This window comes from Pterocles gutturalis, unplaced genomic scaffold (genome assembly GCF_000699245.1).
Source record: "Pterocles gutturalis isolate BGI_N339 unplaced genomic scaffold, ASM69924v1 scaffold35413, whole genome shotgun sequence".
Lineage (NCBI taxonomy): Eukaryota > Metazoa > Chordata > Aves > Pterocliformes > Pteroclidae > Pterocles > Pterocles gutturalis.
Window position 1 is genome coordinate 84,397 of NW_010127035.1, and position 19,573 is coordinate 103,969.

The 19,573-nt window shown below is 39.1% G+C and overlaps 1 protein-coding gene across 1 annotated transcript; it reads right to left on the reverse strand.

Annotated features, from left to right (window-relative positions):
- Window positions 1–10,333: 10,333 nt before the first annotated feature.
- Window positions 10,334–19,537, reverse strand: LBR (lamin B receptor; the record flags this gene model as incomplete). Its single annotated transcript, XM_010079163.1, has 10 exons — window positions 10,334–10,494; window positions 11,927–12,049; window positions 12,154–12,234; window positions 13,475–13,643; window positions 13,737–13,862; window positions 14,279–14,382; window positions 15,703–15,897; window positions 17,745–17,799; window positions 18,573–18,769; window positions 19,360–19,537. Coding segments are annotated over 10 exons (1,389 nt in total), but the record flags the coding sequence as incomplete, so codon positions are not given.
- Between the last annotated feature and the right edge of the window lie 36 nt (window positions 19,538–19,573).

The following is a 19,573-nucleotide window of genomic DNA, read 5'->3' on the forward strand; positions in this document are numbered from 1 at the left end:
GTCTGTCTGTGTTTTGGTGTCTTGCATGATTTGTACATATATATACACACATTTTGAATACCTTGTAAGTTAGTGTGATCCTTCTCATTCTCAAATCTGTAATTAAGTCGCTATTCTAAACAACTCATAAAAGCTACTAAAAAACTTTTATTTACCCCACACCCTCAATAAAGCTCAACCTACTCCTAAATCGCAACCATGTGAGAGATTTCATCCGTGACAGATTGGCAAAGTTGGCAGGATGACAAGCAGAATCACTGAATACTTACAAAGACACGGTATTCAGCAAAATCCTACCTTCCCCGAGGATTGGGCTTCTAGAAATTGCCATGACTGGGAACCGGTAGAGAAAGAGTTAACTGATGCTAGAGAACCAACTAAAGGTGGAAAAGATAAAGGCATAATTTGTAAAATGCTAGCAGGGTGCCTAGAAGCTGTCCGTCAGGAAAGGGGAGAACTTACCCGTGATGTGCAAGACTAAAAAGAGGAGATTGAGGGTCGCAAATCTACCAAGCTGCTGTTATCAGTTAAAATAAAACAGCTACAGAAACAGCTCCAGGAATCTGAATTAAAACGACAAAAACTGGGAGAAGGTGTTGAAATGATGCTGATGCAGTCCACAAGAGCTCCCTATTTGGTCAAAACTGGAATTGATTTTCTCACAAGAAGTAGGACAGCAATATTCAGGGTGACTCCACTAATGACTCGGATGAAGGGACCCCCCCACTCACTGTAAGAGCAATTATTAAAACGGAAGAAGCCACAGGGCCTCAGGGTGGTATAGGAAATCACACTAGCGAAACAATCCCATTTGATCCAATCTAGGTGGCCAGTTTACAAGAGCAATACGGCCGCAGACCCGGAGGAACTGAAGCTGGATATTTCTGGAGAGTGTCTCTGCCTGGGGGAGACAGGATTTTGCTAAGCAGCGACAAAGCTGCTGGTCATTGGGGTACTGGTGTCTTCTTAACTGCTGGTCCTGGCCCCTCAAATACTCTCCACTCAATAACCAGCAGCGTAGCGTAGTGTATCGGGCTGGTGGCACTGATGTGTTGGAGAGAGAAGCAGCTGTGTTAAAACCTGTTACATCTCTGAGTGACCTCTCTGCTGCTTTGACAAAGGCTGCTTGCCTCTAAGCTGTGCATCAATGCAGCCCTACTGATGTTCCTGTCTCAGCACCTATAGATCTGATCATATTTAAGCCACTAATAGAGGACTCCCTGTCACCCTCAAACCTTTCCTTATTGCAAAACAGGATGAAATCAAGAGACACATAAATCATAATTAATTAATAACTTGACACAGGCTATGACAGAAACTAGTGAGGAAGAACTGTTGCGATGAGCAATTCCTACCTGGGCAGTACTAACGCATGAAACTTTAAATTATGACCAAGAAATGGGATGGAGTGAAATTCTGCATGGAACTAAAAATACCAGTCGTGCTACCAGGCAAATCAGACAATCTCCTCAAAACAGCTCCCTGGAACAACAATCCCCTGAGCAACAGTGAAGAGAAATGTCTTATGGAAACAGGCACTGGTGCTGAGACAGCCTACTGGTGTTATTCTGAGCCCGATTCAAGCATTTAAAAAATCCAGCACTCCAAAAGCCCTAAATACCCCAACACCAGCTCCTAGAGAGGGATAACGCTTTCCTTTCCTACAGTCAATCACAAAATGCAAGATCAAAAAACTAGTGAAGCCTGGGTAGCAATGGGGCCCACCGGTCCAGCCAGTAGATGCCTATCAATGGTTAGATGAAAATGGTCCTACTGTTTGAATTCCCGTTGTTCCTCAGCAACAGCTAACAAAATTTCTAATTGACACTGGTACACAAGTTTCAATAATTACACAAATGGCTCCCGACAAGCTAGGCATGCAACCTAGATGGCAAAAGGTTAAAATTACTGGAGCTGCAGGAACTAGCACTGTGCGCCAAACTGCAAAAGCTACTTTATGGCTCTCAGGCGAAAAGTGTATGTCATCCTTTCGCTTTGCAGTTAAAGATCACTATGAAAATATCTTGGGCTTTGATGCTTTGAACAGCCAGACCTGGCATTTGCTGGATGGTAGTGGGTGGTCTTTTGGGTCAAAGGTGAATCCTGACCCCAAGAAAAATCAACTGCCAGTGCCACATTATATGTACTCCATGCCGCTCCAGTAATCCCTGAATAAAAAAATTACCAATGTCCTGCTGTATCCAATTTCTGCTGCGGCACGAGCTGGAATTTCTGAAGTAATTGCAGATTCGGAAAAACAACAAATCATTTCCAGGACCGACACCCCATATAATTCTCTGGTTTGGCCAGTTCGCGAACTCGACGGGAGATGGTGTTTAACAATTTATTATCGGTGCTTAAATGCCAACACAGCTCCGCTAACAGCTGCAGTTCCTAATACTGCAATTTTAACAGCCACACAGCAAGGAGCTGCACAGCCACGGATGGCAGTACTAGATGTAAAAGACATGTTCTTATGGTCCCCTTACAGGAGAAAGATAAGGAAAAAAATTTGCTTTTACATGGGAAGGTATGCAGTATACCTTTAACAGACTCCCACAGGGATGTAAGCATTCCCCCACAATTGCCCATACTTCTCTTGCTGAATTTTTACAGGCAGTTTCAGTCCCTGAAGAGGTAAAGTTAAACCAATACATTGATGATATTCTAATTGGAGGAAATTCCCTTGACAAGGTGGGAGAAGAAGCAGGAGCAGTGTGGCAAGCACTGCATAAAGCAGGAATTGAAATCCCACCTGCAAAATGTCAGGAACCAGGAAGAGAAATTAAATTTCTGGGCACTCAGTGGATTGCAGAAGTACAGCAATCCCATCAGACACTCTAAACAAAACAAAACAATCATAAATGCCCTGATCTAGAAAAGAGTTGCAACAATTAATGGAAACTTTCCCAACTGACCTTGACAGACCAAAGAGACCTCTACTGTTAGCTCAGCTGCCTTTAAAGAAAAAGAACAGAAATATTCTGACTGGGAAAAGGAACTTTTACGTTTAGTCTGAGTGTTTAAACAGGTTGAACCACTAAGGGGTAACCTGTCTGGAAAGACCCCGCAGAGACTTTGTGTTGTTTTCCTTTTCCAGGAACGATACCAAGAATGATGCCAACACACCTCCCCTGGAGATGGGGTTAACCATCAAAGGATTGCTCGTCCTTCTTACAGGAGTAATCATTGCCAGCGTAAACCCCATTCAGTTCACACACCAACAAGCCCAACTTGCAGAGTGGAGACCCTCACTTCTTTTCTTTATGCTAATCAATACAGTAGCTAGAATACATTCTGCACCGTCCGTATTTTTCAACTGTGGGTGCAATCTACCGTGGCAACAGTTGTAAGAAAAGTGAAAACACCTTAGCCACTGAGATTTGAAAGATAATCTGAGATAATGCAAACAAATTTGAAAGGGAATTCCAATCCTAGTAATGTCGATTTTACCTATGACCCCACCAGCAGTAAAGCCACAGCTTTTAACAATATGCAATGCTTTGGTACACACCATGTACCCAACCCTTGCACCAGCGTTAAATCACACTGGAACCAGACTCTATCCCATACAGCACGGGCCCAGCAAAAGGAGGAAAAGTGGCAAACAATTAATGTAAATGCATGCATTGTGTGAGAACAATGTTTTACTTGTGAAAGCAATGCTCTTGAAACTCAAGATGTCTAGACACAGAACAAAATATTTGCCACTTTGAAATCCACCCAAATCAAACTCCTGTAACCACAGTCATGTATCTATTAGAAAAGGATGTGTCTGCATGTAAACATTGTGTAAATCCTCATTAAAAGACAACTTTTGTTTAGAATATAACCACTCAGTTCAATCTGTGTGTATATAACTTCACTACAATCATTGGCTGTGATTTTAATTTCTCTGTGCCAATAACTCCTCACGATGACTTATCTTTTGATTACATGCCATATCGCGAGCTGCACCCAACACCCATCGGAATTAATCCATCTTTGGTTGAACAACTCCTTCACCATCTTGATTTAATTAACCTGCTACCACAAGCTCAAAAGAAATGGACAAAAAACTCTTACCACCATCCATCATGATGTTGAGAAAAATACATCAAGGAATGGAAAGAATCAAAAAGGATGGAGAGCACTGATGGTGGGAAGTCTTGTTTGGATGGTTGCCAACAACAGCTGGGACACTGAACCTCATGTCACACCCCATCGTGATTTTGCTAATTTTGCTAACTGCTACGGCATTTGCTTATTGCTAAACATTGTTTTATACGTTAGAGTTTGGAAGATAGCTAAACAAGTTACACCACTGCAAATATTTCCCTACTTATATGTTTCCCTGCATAGATAACTTCATGTAATCACATTTAGTGCAACTTTAATGGATTTATAGAGACTAGCCTAACACAAAATTTACCTCCCCATTGTAATTCGATTATGGCATTCCCTGTTTATAGGCATAGAGGCAACCACGCTGCCACTCTGTGGATGAGAGCAATTGACTTCAGTCACGGGGCAGATTGTGGTGGTGCACCCCACCCCCCGCCCCGCGTTCCTTAATGCCTGCTGTGATTCCCCCCCTCCTGGGTCACCTACCAGCCGAGGGTGAGTCAGGAATGAGCTGTGAAAGTGGTGAACCCACACATCAAGGCTCCTCCTTGGCAAACCTGGCTCCTGCTCTCCATCATGGCGGTGACCCCAAGCGTTGAGTCATCCCCTCGATGTCTCAGGCTCTCGTTCTAAACAATAGCAGCAGTTAATCACCTCCTGACAACCCAGCACAGCTGTACCTGGGTCAGAGCCCGGAAGGGGATGATACACTTTTGTAACTAGTGTAACGCATGGTAGTTCAAAATATATTGTTGCTTTTATTCAGTATCTTTCCATATCTTTCTTTATTTCCATCATCTTGCATTATTCCACCTCAAAATCTTAATTCCTATACATAACTCTGTGGTTTGGTCTAAAAATTAAAATTCCACTCCCCATCACTTCATGGCTAAAGAACCATCAGTATATACAAACCTCTGTATTTTTCCAGTGACACCAGTTTGATCTAAGAGAACTCTTCTCTCTCCATGTGTATGTGTGTGCCATGCAAGCGATTCACTCACAGGGAACCCCAGTGACACTCCTTGTTGGCTCATTTCACAGACATAAGTCACTCAGTATCTCTGTCATACTTTCTGGAAATTCTGTTGGGAAAGTGTTTTCCTACCAAAAAGATTGTTTCCTCAAGCAGGAGACAGGAGACATTGCGGAGGCTGCAGAGAGACTCGCTAGCTCTGGAAAAGATTTGAACGCTTGTTAAATAAGACACAGAAATCATCCTTGTAGAAACAATGGTAGTGGCAGAACACACTCAGGTAACAACGTTGTTGGTGACTGTTTTCAGATTTGCATTTCCACGGACGCTGTCATCTTGGCTGCTGAGACTCAGCACCCCATTATTTCAGTGGGAAGTGAGAATTTTCAGTCTGGCAAAGTTCCATTCCCCAAAGGCTGTGATAAGCAGCTATAAACACACACAGAAATTGCCATGCTATTCCAATGTCTGTATTTTTGTCTACAGTATCACTTTCCTTTCAGAGGAGTCTTGAAAACACTATAAAATCACAGTAACAAGAGCATGAAACAGTGCTGCTTTGGTTCTTTCAATTATTCTATTTGAAAAACTCCACGTGAGCATGATTTGTCTTTACCAGCAGAAAGGCTTTTCTAGTAATAGTTACAGTACAGGGTTTTTTAAAGCTCTGTTGCCAAAAGCGAATGGTTTGAATTTTAATGTGTCTTTCAGTTCATTTTTTTTTCCTTTTTTATCCCTTTCTCTGCTCATTAATTTCCGCTTATACTCCCAAGGATCTCTCACGTTTTACAGTACTTTTCACAGTAATTCACTTAATCTGATTTTATGCTTTACAGGGATTCCCTTGCTGGTCAGTTGATTAACATTTAAAAGTTTCTGCAGTTTGAAATACAGGAGCAAGAAGGTCCTTATTTCTCCTGAACATCTGTGAAGGCATTTGTCACAGCTGTTCCGTGGACTGACTGAAATTCTCTTGGCATCAGCATCTTCCACAAGAAGTATTTTACAAGGGAAATATCACTGGCTCAGAATTCCCCATTTTCAGCTGCAAGTCATCTCCATTTACATTTCACAGAGGTCCCCAGGATGAGCTTATGATCTAACAGTTGTTAAGGGTACTGCTGCTGCATGCTCAGCTTTCCTTTCTTAGCCAAGGACAGAACAGAAGAATACATGGACTCATTGAATCGTTACCCTCTTGATATCCTTTATGCAGAGGGGAAGCTAAGAAACAAATGGTTACACTGAAAAAATGTCCTCTTCCATCAGTATGGCATGCTGGTCACTGATGTGAACACACAGAGCTGACACTGGGAAGTAACAAGCAACTAATAAATAACCTGCTCCTCCAAGCGCGTGTCATTTGATACGCAACACTGTATTTAGACATAAAAAGGCTTTGCTGTAGTCTGCCTGCCTGTGACCACAAATGCATCATGTCGTTTCCTATCCTTATTCAGATGGCAGGAGAACAAACTACCTCAAGGAGCAAAACTAAAATTGCTTGAAACATTTGGCTACAGTAGCACCAGCTAGTCAAGGAGAAAGACGGATGGTATGCTGACGTGATGTGAATATGACAACCAGACACACACACATTAAAAAAAGCTGGAGTACCAATCCAGCATGCTCTGCATTTCGAACGACTTTGTAACCCTGCCCATATTGCAAGAGGACTTTGCTTATTCCTCGGATAGAGTATGAAATATTTTTCTCCCGGTACCCTGTAACGTTCTTATTGCTTACATTTTTATATACAAAAAGGTAGAACTTACGTTTTAAAAAAACTTCAAGAAAAAAAAAAAATCAACATTTAGCTTTCCTGCTAAAATACTGCAAGGGCACCTGATTTACAGCCAGTTAGACAAAGAACACCACCAGTGTCTAGAACACATACACTAGTTAAAAATGCAAAAACACTATCAAAGCGTTTTCTTCTAATTTTAGGGAACTTCCTCACCACAAAACAGTATTGTGAGTTTTTGGTTTATATACAGACAGTGCAAGATGTTCTCTGTCCACACACTGGAGAGGTTTTACACCTACTCCCCAGAACAGCTTTCACTCCACAAGAGGCAAGAACTATGCTTCTGACACGGTTTTAATGACCTGTTGTAAATGTAATCTCAGCAAACATTTTTATTACCTGTGGTAAGGAACTTTCTGTAGCAAAATGATCATTACTGTTCCTTTAGTCACGTATGGTATTTCCACTGGTCTTGTTCACATTAGGTCAAATTAGCACAAAATTTATTTCCTGTGCAGTATTCTTTGGGCTGCCAATGATCACAGGAAGCTGTTCTTTGGTTTTGAATTCTAATAGAGGCTGTGGGGAAAAAGACAATGTAATACAGGCAAAGCAAGTGTTAATCCTGTCTTTTTACAGTTAAAATTAAGTCTATTTTTGGATTAACGGAATAGAGGAACAACAAGAGGTAATGCATTAGCCTTGCCCACATCACTGGACTCCCTAAAGGCCCAGGACACCGTCACCTCCAGGCTCACCAACACTCATCACCATTTCCAGTAAACATCATCACTTTTTCCTAACTTAGGACCACCACCTACTTGTGAGCACTTTGATTTTCTTCAGTCCAGGCAGATGAGCAAAGTAGCTGGACACAGACGGAGTTGATCCAAAGAACAAATGTGCTCCAAGCCTGATGGCAGATCTATAAACTTTCACATAAAGAGGAGAGGAAAGCAGAAGAAAAGGGCAAAATGGAGATGCCCCTTTAAATGGATAGACCTTCGTTCCTTAAAATTCCCTGAAAGGCAAAGAGAAGCACCATACACGAGCTTGTAACTCTCAACCCACAGACACAAAAAGAACTTCAAACTTGCACCTTTACTTAATAAGATTAGCCGGGTTTTTTTTTCAGACACCACCATGAATTGGCAAAAAAAAAAAAAAAAAGCACTACTTAATTTTAAGCAAAAGCTTTATTTTAGTTTATAGGCTTGTTTGTATTATAAACAATTACTTCAAAATCAAATTCACATAAAACTCAGCATGTAAATAAACTGAAGTTATAACTGGTCAAGATCTGTTTCTGAAAGACAAGAGCTCTGAATTACATTTTAACAACCTTGCGCAGCAACAGATAAAACTGGGATGGCAGTAGCATCTCCTAGTTTACAGGCTGAGGAGTTCAACTGTCCCACCCCTTCAGTACAGTTTCAAACACCAGCTACAAACTGGTGCAGTTAAATGGTTGCTCTATTTCCCATTAATCCATTGAGTGACCATTGTAAAAAGTATCCCAGTTTAATCCGCTGCTTCATGGCAGTAAATGCGCTTCAGTGTTGTTACAGGCACTGCTATTTTTTTCCAGCAAGCAAAGTACTTGTCTTAAAACATTTTCCTTACACCACCAACATACAGATTTTCTGAGGAGACTGCCACAATCAAGCTACATTATATACACTTCAAATGTACAATTATCTTTAAAAATGCTTGTGTACAAAATAGAGGATTCTTTTATTAAAAAAATCATGCGCTGGATTTCAATTACATCAACATTTTAAAGAGCTGAAAATAACTGATGAATAGCAACATTCTGATTTATTAGGAACCTTTCTGCAAGCAAGTGTACCTGCAGTTCCTACCCCACTACATGTAAGATTCTAATAAGCTTTTCTGGACAATTTGTGCTATAAACCTCACGTACAAAGTATGTGAAAAGCTCTCACTTGTGACGACAGAATAAAAGCTAGTTAATTAATGCAAGATTATTTCAGTAAAATATAAAATTATTCTACTTACGAAGTAAACAATGCAAGGGCACCTGATTTACAGCCAGTTAGACAAAGAACACCACTAGTGTCTAGAACACATATATTAGTTAAAAAGTCAAATATATACAAAAATATATTAGACAGTGGTTGAGTTTAACCACAGGCTCATGTAAAAAATGTTGGTTTAAATAGCAATAGCAAAAAAATAGCTATTTTCTCTATCCGCAACAGTACAAAAGGCAAAACCTACATATGAGGTAGCAATGCCAAATTAAAAAAAAAACAACTTTGGATTGAGGAGCACTTTCTACATTTTCATAGCGCATCTGTCAATACAGATATTTAAGTGAACACTTCAATTGTTTCAAGAATTAATACATTAATTTACAAAAACCTTTATTCAATGAACATTTTTTTTAAATTACTGGAAATTGATTTAGTTACCGATTTCTCCTGTTTCTAAGAAAGCTATCGCATTTTCAAATCCAAACACTGTACAGCAAAAAAACCCGGAGGGTTTATTATACACACAGTAAACGCTATGGTACATTAAGACATAATTTACAAAGATCAGAGTAAGCCAACTGTGGTCACTTTATTCTTTTCTGTCAAATACGCACGCACTGCACCTTTTGCTACCCCGTGTTCGATGCCAGGTGCAGGATTAGGATTCACTGCTCGCTTCCCCAGCGCTGCCCACAGCTGAGACATGCGTTTGTATCATCTACCTTCAGGAGTCTGAGCCAGAAGCCTGGCTTCCCTCCAGGGTCAGGGGTGCTGCCAGGTGGCAGCTCAGAGGCCACCTTGGTCAGTGGGAATGGGACAGGAGGGGACAGCCGTGCCTTCACTTCTCCCAATCCCAACCCTTCTGTCCCTCCTGCAGGCACAGGGCAGGAGGGGCCACCTGAGCCTCCCTGACCAGGAAATTCCATTAATGACAAGTCAGGAGGGGGACAAGCACCCAGCTGTGCTGTGCCAGCTCTGGGCGGGGGGCTGCAGGGCAGCACTGCGCCTCCTGTGGGCCGAATCCTCTGCTTCCAGCTCTGCAAAAAAAGACCTGACCAAAAAGGCCCTGCTGCTTCTCCAATTCAGGCAACTAGGTCAGACATCTGAAGTTAGATGGTACAAGTAACATCAAAAAAAAAAGAAAAAAAGGAGCTGCACGGAATTTCTGTATTTATTGTATTAAGAAAATAATATACTTTACATCACAGTGCTTAATTAAATGCAATAAAAAAATGTAAACTCAGGATTTAGATAAAATTTAACTTGAAAAATTAGGGCTTGAAGACTTTTAAAATTCACAATTTTTTAAAAATTGAAGTCACAGTCAGTTCACGTAACTCATGTATTTCAGATTACTTGTAAATACCTGTTGATGCACTCCACTGTTTGGTCACTGTTTTTTAAAAAGCCTAAATAACACATGGACCAAGTGCAAAGGTAAGAGGTATATTTTTATTTGCAATGAAACTAACTTTAGAAGTAATCTGCAAATCAGGCATCTGGAGTGCTCTAGTAGATATAAGGAAATATGCGGTACGGTACACGCTGACAATACCTTTCCCATGCCAAGCCGTATTTTTGCTTACAATGATGTTCATCACGAGCTTCTCGATGGACAAGCAAGCAGATGAAATATATCACGTAGAAATATGGTAAAATGTGATTAAAACCTGTAGAATAAAGTGAGAAAGTCACTTTAGATATAGGAAAAAAACTATCCAGAAATGTAAGCTATTAACAACATGTACTAAGCTGATGACATGTACTTGTTATGCACTGAAGCGCCTTATACTCGTAAAGCATCAAATACTCCACAGGACTGTGCAAAAATTGTGTGACGTGTTTACATGCAGATAGGAAAAGACCTACAAAACCCCCCCAAATAATCCTTAAAATTCAGAGTCTCAAAATCTACCAACTTCACTCTCAATGCATGCAAAGATGGCATATATTTAAATTTCTTTAGCTATCAAAACCAGAGAAATAGTTAGATCCCTGCAGCTGTGAGCTGTAGGTGGTAACTAGCTCTGCTCAGAGCATACTACTTAACTTATCCCCTCCTCCCACCCCAACCCTCACACAGTTAGGGCAACACTTCCACTTCTGCCACTACAATGCTGAGAGAGGATTCCAGTCCTTCATTTTCACAGGGGGAACTCTTTCAGCATACTGTCAACAAGTGTGTATGCTAATCTAGTACTGTCTACGTTCAATTAAAATCCAAAATAAAATTAACCCCTGGAGGAACACCTGAACGCCAGCATCCTCTCTTAGCCGATGCTCCTGGTCAGGGCCTTAACCACTTGGTGACAAAGTCCCACTTTACCAAAACTCCCTGTGTCTCACAGCCTGCAAAAGCCAGACACTGCCATGGGTTGCAGAGGAGCTACTGCCTCAGAAGAACATCTGTCATGCTCCTTTCTGTGCTTTTATAGAAAAAACACCTCCTTCAAGCAAGGGAATAGCTCAAAGCCATTTTTCAACCTTGAATGAGAAGGGGCAGGATTACCATGATCAGATAATTTTCTGAAACTCTCACCACTCTAAGCTCTTGCAAAGAATCAGGACTATAAAACCCCATTGGACAAAAGGCTCCCCAATTTCCTCCAAGTGTAAACTTTATGAAAACCAGGAAGTACTCATCAACAAAAAGTTTGAAACACAATTCCACTCCTTTGTGTTTGACAATTTTTTTTTTAATATATTTTGCTTAAAGTCCATCCCTACATGTGGTAGCCCTTGCCTCCAAGCAAACTCCCACTTTTTGGGAACTCCCTTTGAAAACACTATAGCACAGCCACTAGCCTGAAAAAAAATGTAAGGAACAGCTTATTAGTGAGCAAGCCCCATCATTATTGAATCATAAAGTCTCAGAAAGAAGAGTTAAATCTATACTATGATATGTCAAATCTATAGTAAGATATAAAGGATATGAGGTAAGAGAAAATAGGTGTTGCATTAAGCTTACAACACAGAAATCTGACGTTAAATTAACTACAGGCTTTAGTATCTCAAATAATTACCACGGTGCATTTCAAACCCAGTCAGGTGCCAAAACATACAAGCATTCTGACAAAATCCACTTTAGTTTCAGGAACTTACCACACGGTAGTGACCATGCTAGAGCCATGATGATATCACCAAGATAATTAGGGTGACGAACAAAACCCCACCAACCCGTGACAAGAAGCCCTTTTCCAGTTGCAGTGGGTATAAATTTCAGATCTGTGAATAGAGTATTGTAGTCAATACAACAACTGAAATGTGTATTTAAATAGTACAAAGAGACATTGTATAGCAACAGAAGAAACAAAAAAAAATGCACTTACAGGACAATTTGGGATCTGCTGGATTCCTTCGGAAATTATTTTTCTGAGAATTTGCACTACGGAATATGTAATACCCAATACCTGAAAATAAATATTATTTATTTTGCATTTTCAGTATTTTCCAGTTTTCTTCAACAAAAGCACTCACATGCTCTATGCCACTTTTACTATATCAAAGTCTTTTCCTCAGAGATATAACTGATATTCTCCAGTTCTGAGAGTTCTAACAAGACTGAAATGTTACTGGAAACCTGCATTCCATATGTTTTTATACATTACTAACATTAAGATTTTAGAGTAGCTTTATTTTCACATCTACTTTTAAATTTATATCTGACTTACAATTTATTAATGTAATTAATAATGTTGACATTCATATAAAGTGATGTACTACAATTTATAAGATTATACGTCTATTAACAGCCCAGTGTTTTGCTTCACTGCTTAGTCCATAAACTGATCAACTAATTCAAAGTTCACAACATTAGAAGAACCAGACAATGAAGTATTATCTGGTTTTGAAATTCTTCCCCTGCTATCACTTTCACAAGGCAGCTTAAATTTGCTTTGTGTGAGGGTGTATTTAAAAAACATAATCACAATATCCTTCAAGATGCTAAAAAAAAATATTAACTGAAAATGAAAAAAATATAATGTATTTCCTAGGACTGCACACACTAAGTTGTACGCCTTCATATTCTATCCAACTGCTTAAAGTCTTTGTCATATCTCCAAAAAAACTTTTTCTCTTAGGTTTACTTAGATAAAAGCGACAAAGTACAAGGCCATATTGTTGCAAATTTAAGGTCCCCTAAAGATGCAAGATGCTTTTTTCTCAAAGCACTCAGTTAGAAAAAAGATGTCTTCCACGAACATGAGTTTGTAACTATGGGCATCAGGGAAGGAGATGCAAACTGTTAAACAACAAAACCTCCTTTTCCCTAAGTTCAGTAAAGCACAGCCAACAAGCTACTGACTTCTTTTTTATAAGAGTCACTCACAGTCCCTCAGACTGACTTTTAAAGGCATCTGCTCGCCTTCATTCAAGGTGTTTTAAGTTACTTCTGCAACTCCAAACAGCATCCATCTAAAGATGCCTCTCAACAGAACAATTAGGTGTCCAGACTCTCACTCATCCTTTATTTAATAAAATGAGAAGTGATATTCTTTGTATGAAACAGTAGCCAGACACATGCTTCCACCATCTGTGGTAATGGAGAGAATATGATCACTGCATCTTAGCTAAAGCTTCACCTCACCTCACAATCACCTCAAAATCAGTACTACATTGTTACTACCAGTAACACTCACTGTAACTTACAGTTCAGAATAGTAATTGCAGCAGCAACAGGCCAAGAAATTGCAGTAGGATGACCAACTAAATAGAAGGCCTGCAGACTGTAGACAAACGGAACCCACACCAAATCTCCGACCACTAGCATGTATCCAAATCCATCATGGGTGATATCCATTGTAGTCAAAACAGCTTCCTAGAAACGAGGAGGAAGGAATTTAGAATTTACAAAGCTTCATTCATTTCACATTGTAATCAGCGCTAACAGTCTAATACGATTGTCACTCACCTCATTCCAAAGAGCATCCACCACATAAAGAAGCTGAAAGCCGTTCACGAGTATCATTGACAGAGATGGCACACTTTGATTGTGTATCTTCATCTCAGCCAAGAGCATTGCCAAGTTTATAACAACCTAGTGCAGAAAATATTTTATTACAAATTTTCCTTGTAAAATAGAGTGGTCTTTTCTGTTACACTATACAACATTTTAATAGAGACATTTTAGACCAATCTTTTAAGTTTAAAAAAAACCTACAACCTGTTTCACAAGCAACAGTTTGCAGCTAACTACATTTTGGAAGCTGTAGCTTGAACATATGATTACTTTAAGAAGGGTTTTCACGTCCCACAAAATGAAGAAGCTAAAATGTAGAAAATCTCCTAAAATGAATAAAAATGCTAATTAAAAATCTGGCAACATGAAACTGTTTGTTAGTACTTTTTTTCCTGTTTATAAATATTGTATCCTTAATACCACTTTTATACATATATAAATAAACCATTTGTGTAATATTCAAGCAAATAAAATAAGTAAGATCACTGACTCACCCAGCCAATTAATCCTGGACGCAACTCACAGAAGTATTTGAGGTCAAAACTGCCAATACGAGGGTTTAATTCATGTCCCATAAAAAAATCATAAACAAAATACCCTGCAGATAAGACATAAATCTCTGTTAGCAATACTCTTCCTTTTATCTACCACTACACTCCTCCTCATAAAGCAGTTCCTACTTTCTACTTAAGTTCTCTCATTGTAAATAAAAAAAAAGCCTTTAGATTGTCAAGAAAAATGTGAGAGTATATGCAAAATACAAAGCAAACCCCACATGGTTTATATTTTAAGAGGCCCAAATATTTTATTTATTAGGAAGACTAAATACTTCAGAAGTTGCTGTAGGCATTTCTCCTTGACACTTGTTCCTTCTTTATTTTCAGCCTTATCCTGAAGCTCACATCACAGTTTCCTCCACTAACAGGACTTTATGGTATTAATTAATTCTACTTTTCCTCCTATTTCACTGCTCTTCTCTGGGAGCAAGAATTCCTTCAGCTGTGACAACTACGTGTCCATCAAAAGAGATGGATAAGAAGGAAAACACAATACCTTGACTTCAAGATATCCTGCACAGAATTAGTAAATAATAAGCACTTTGCAGAACAGTTACAGAATGCTGCTATGCCACTTACAAAGAACTAGAACTGCACTTTTCAAAGAAAAAATGTGATCATTTATTATTTCCCTTCATGGACATGCATGCTGCACTGACAAAGGAACTGAGAATGTTTGAATACTACATTCTAATACACTAAATGCTCTGTCCATAAACTCCCTTTCTCAAGCACCATATGATCATTTTTAAAAGCAGTTTGTTTAACGCTAATCAACTTCTCAATCTATCCTTTGTCCTACAAAAACATATGCATATAATTGATACTTTTGAGGTAGGCAGTCTTGTGACTGAATCAAAATCTCTTTTGAAAACTCAGTTTGGCTAACTAGATTTAGAAGTGCTCAGCAAAAGAAAAATTCAGAAATACACTGTAACTTCAAGTTCTGTACCTGAATACCCACTGCCAAAATATGTAGATATTTCAGTTTTCCTTTCCATCCCCAGCTGTCTCAAGAAAAGGCCCACCAGCAGGGCCACTATGAAGCAAACTAGACAAGGCTCTTAGGCAAATGCTGAAAATGGAAAGGAACAAACTGTGCTCTCATAGCTAGGGGACCAGACCAGGCAAGATATTTTTGCGCAAGCTATTCAAAATAATCCAACTGAAATTTTAAGCATTTTACAGTAGCTGAGTGTGAACAAAAAAATTGTCATTTAACTTGCAACATGAATTTTACATTGGTAGACAGTAAAAGTCACAGTATTATAATAACCAGCCCTAAATCCAGCCTTTAATTCGTAAAAATGAAACTGTAGTAAACAACTGGAAAGAAATTATCCAAAATACTTAGAACTCACCAGAATTTCCACCTGGTGCTAATTCTTCCTCAGGTGCTTTCAGGGACCGAATATACAGATAAATGCTCAAGCCCAAAGAAAAAGCTACAGCTGACACTGCAAACTGCATGAAGTGGTCATACAAATAATGAAGTTCAAATTGAAAGTATAATAAAGTTCCAATAGCTGCAGCAGTCAAAATAAATGCATAAAACCCTAAAGGATGTAGAAGAAAAACATATTAGCCAAAAAAAAGTCATTCAACCTACCCAGTCCAGCCTTTCTGCATTTTTACTTTTTCTAAGATTTGTCTATATTCCAATAATGTCTTACACATCCCATGCTCTTGAGTTTCAAACTTCTGAGGCACAGCAATATACCCAAGACATTCTATCTACACCCTGAAATTTTCCTGTGCTCCTCATCAAAAGGACAAGAGGCAGCAACACTCTGAGCACTCCTACATTTTTTACAACAACACAGGATCCAATTTCAGATTCTAGTGGAAAAACAAACACCGCCATTACTACTGGGTAATGACAGCAGGTCACAAAATCTACTCTGGGACAGCTCAGATAACCATATTTTCTTCTTCAAGTTACTTTCATATATACTCCAATTCAGATAGCAGTAATAAAGTATTAAAATAACTACCAAGTCAAAACTTGAACACAAAACAGTACTTCTGTACTTTTAAGAGTATAAAATCATGCACAATGGAATGATGTCCAAGTAGAAGCAGGCAGTTCCAAAGCTCTCACCTAAGTAGCCAAGAGTCACAAAGCTTGAGGTTGAAAGGGACCTCCAGAGCTCATCTAGTCCAATTGCCCTGCTCAAAGAGGGCCACCTAGAGCCATTTGCCCAGGACCATGTCTATGTAACTTTTGAATATCTCTAAGGATGGAGACTCCACAAATTTTCTAGGCAACCTATGCCAGTGCTCAGCTACTCTCACAGTAAAAAGTGTTTCCTGATGTTCAGATGGAACCTTCTGTATTTCACATTGTGCCCACTGCCTCTTGTCCTGTCACAGGGTCTTCTTCCTTTCCTCAAGAAGGCTTTCAAAGTTGTTTTGAGAATTAGCCTTTGAAGGAACAAGAAGATGGCTTTTTAAAAATTATTTAAACTATCCAAACCATGTAGGTTATTTCCTCCTTTTATCAGAATGGGGAAAAAAATTGCAGGACTATGCCCCTACTAAAGAAAGAAGTCCAAAACAAAAAAGTTACAGAGCAGCCTAATATGACTCACTTGTACAGGATGCAATTCACTCCGGTTCCAAGATTTACAGCCCTATTCAGTCTTAAAAAATGTGACTTAAAAATGGTGCATCTCACCAGACTGTGACAAAACCCCACTCAGCTTCTTAATATAACATTTGGCTTCCATTACCACCATACAGTGTCCTTGAACTGACTAATCAATCAAACAGGTATTCTGGAGTATCTGTGAGGCATCAAAGTACACTTTTCTATTTAAGCTGAAAAAGCAGGACTGCTAAAATATGTAAAGCCATACTCTAATCCTAGATGAGAAACTTGCCTCATTCATAGGAAGCAGAATCGGATCTGAATAAGGACTCAGGACCGTTCTTTGCCAGGCAAGAATAAGAACGTTTAAATCAATCAAAAAACACTTCTTATTTGTCTGTAAATCAGAGACATCCAAGATGATTTAGACATATGGGATAAAATCTCTTTAGATCATTCCTGAACATCTCCTGTGGAGCAACAGTCCTTGTTACACGAGCATTACTAACACTTCCAATAAGCAACTGCCTGTTTAGCAAATATGCAAGGAATATGACAGGAGTCACCAAAAACAACTGGATGCAGACCAGGTGCCTTGTATAGTGTAATGTCTTCCTCTCGGGGCAGTTAGTTCCTGATCATCACTAACCTTCTTGTTCCAAGAAAAGGCTCATCCTATTTTATGACAGATTTACAACAGATACCCAGTTTGACCACAGAGTGTATCTTTGATCATTTGTATCTTATGATACTGAGCAGTGCAAACCAGATAGCAGTATCAGATTTCAGAACAAGCAACTGCAACATGCTTACCATTTATCCGATACTGCAGTTTCCTTCCATTTGAAAGAGGGAGGCCTTCTACAACCTAGGAAGAATAAAATACCAGTGTTTCAACAAGGTACTTTCTGGGGGCACTGGCAGAGGAGGAAAATCAGGGACATCTCTGCCACAAAGACATTCAACCAAGGCAGACACATTCAAATCTGAAGATCATGCATTGTTCTCAAACATATACTTTGGATATCAGAAGAAAAAAAGGGTAACAGTTCAAAATAAAAACACTTAAAAAACCTCTTCATTTTCCTAACCAGCACCAAGAAAATAGAACAGCTTCAATCATTGTAAACATGTAGAGCAATAGAACAACATGACTGAATGATTTAGTTATTCTAGTGTTCTTTCAGGACCTGCCAGTATCCCTCTAGTCACAAAAAGAGGGAAACAGAACATTTGCCTGATATCCATATGGCTAGAAGGTTTACAGCTTCCCATAAGTGAAGATTACATTCCAAAACACTGTATATCAGTAAGAAACGCGGTATCAAACAGTTTGTCGATTTAAAAGTCAGATACCTGAAATTCTTCTAGAATTCTATCAAATAAATTTTACCCATGCTTTGAACTCCTATATAATGCCTTCTGCCTTTTCTGCTTGTAGGACTGAAATCCACAGCCATTAAATTCTTAACAAAATGTGATATTTTAAGCTAAAGAAATCTACACTAGCCATATTCCAGCTTAATACAGAAAACTAATTAGTTTGCTTTCAAATTCACTGCATTAAGAACATACCCCACCTTCCAGCCTAACCCACAAATTAATTATCCATAAAGACCCAATTGCCACTGAACACCTTACCTTTCCAACTGGCAGTAAGTAAAACAGAGCTTGAAGGAAAAACCACAGAAGAAAAACACCAAACACCCTAGCCTCCCAAAGACTTTCCAGTGCTGGGAAAGGAGGAGGGAAGTTTGTAAGACTGGGGTCATCCTGTTTGCACATCAACAGCAAGTAGAATACAGTAGCAGGCATGAAAAATATCAGCGCGAAGGCCCCTGTAAACAGATATCATGCCACGTTATAAGATAAACATAGAAAACAATAAAAAAAATTCAATCCCACTGACAAAGCTCAAGATTAGCAACAAAGAAAAGGTTGCCACTGTCTACTCCTGAAGCAAGACAGCAGCAATCCCCCAGTCACACAATGGGACACAGAGACATTCTTCTCCCTCCCATATGGGGTCATATAAGCAAACTGAAGCATCACACCCACTGCATCCCTCTAAAACTATTCAAAAAACTGTATAAAGAATACTTTACTGTCAAGTTTGAAGGACCTAGGTTTTGAAAATGTAAAAACTTTGCTAGTTACTTCTTAATTTTATTTTGGAAATATTTAAATCTCCCTGTGCAAGGGTAGGCTCAAGATCTTCACTATCTTTCACAGGAGAACCAAGAGTAATAACAGTTCCTTGACTTCCACCAATACCAGTACAGACTACGTGAAGCACTGTCATATGACTCTGGATTCTGCAACCAGGGTCCAAAAATTGGAAAAATACTTATTGACATGATAGTATGGTCAATAAGTAAAAAACATAAAAGTAGTAATTTTCAACTATTATGACAATTTGCACACATACCAATTCTTCCACCAAACTCTAGCTCCTTTGTTTTTGATGATGGTTTCTCAATTGTTTTTATTGTCTCAAAAATCTTTTTCTCCGAATAGATCTCTTCTTTTTTCTTTTCTTCTTTTCTTGGACGCAAGCTGTACTGTTCAAGCACACGCTCTATTTCCAGGTCTGGTTTCAACTTTTGCTGTTAATGAATAAAAAGAATTTGCTAAAAAAAAAA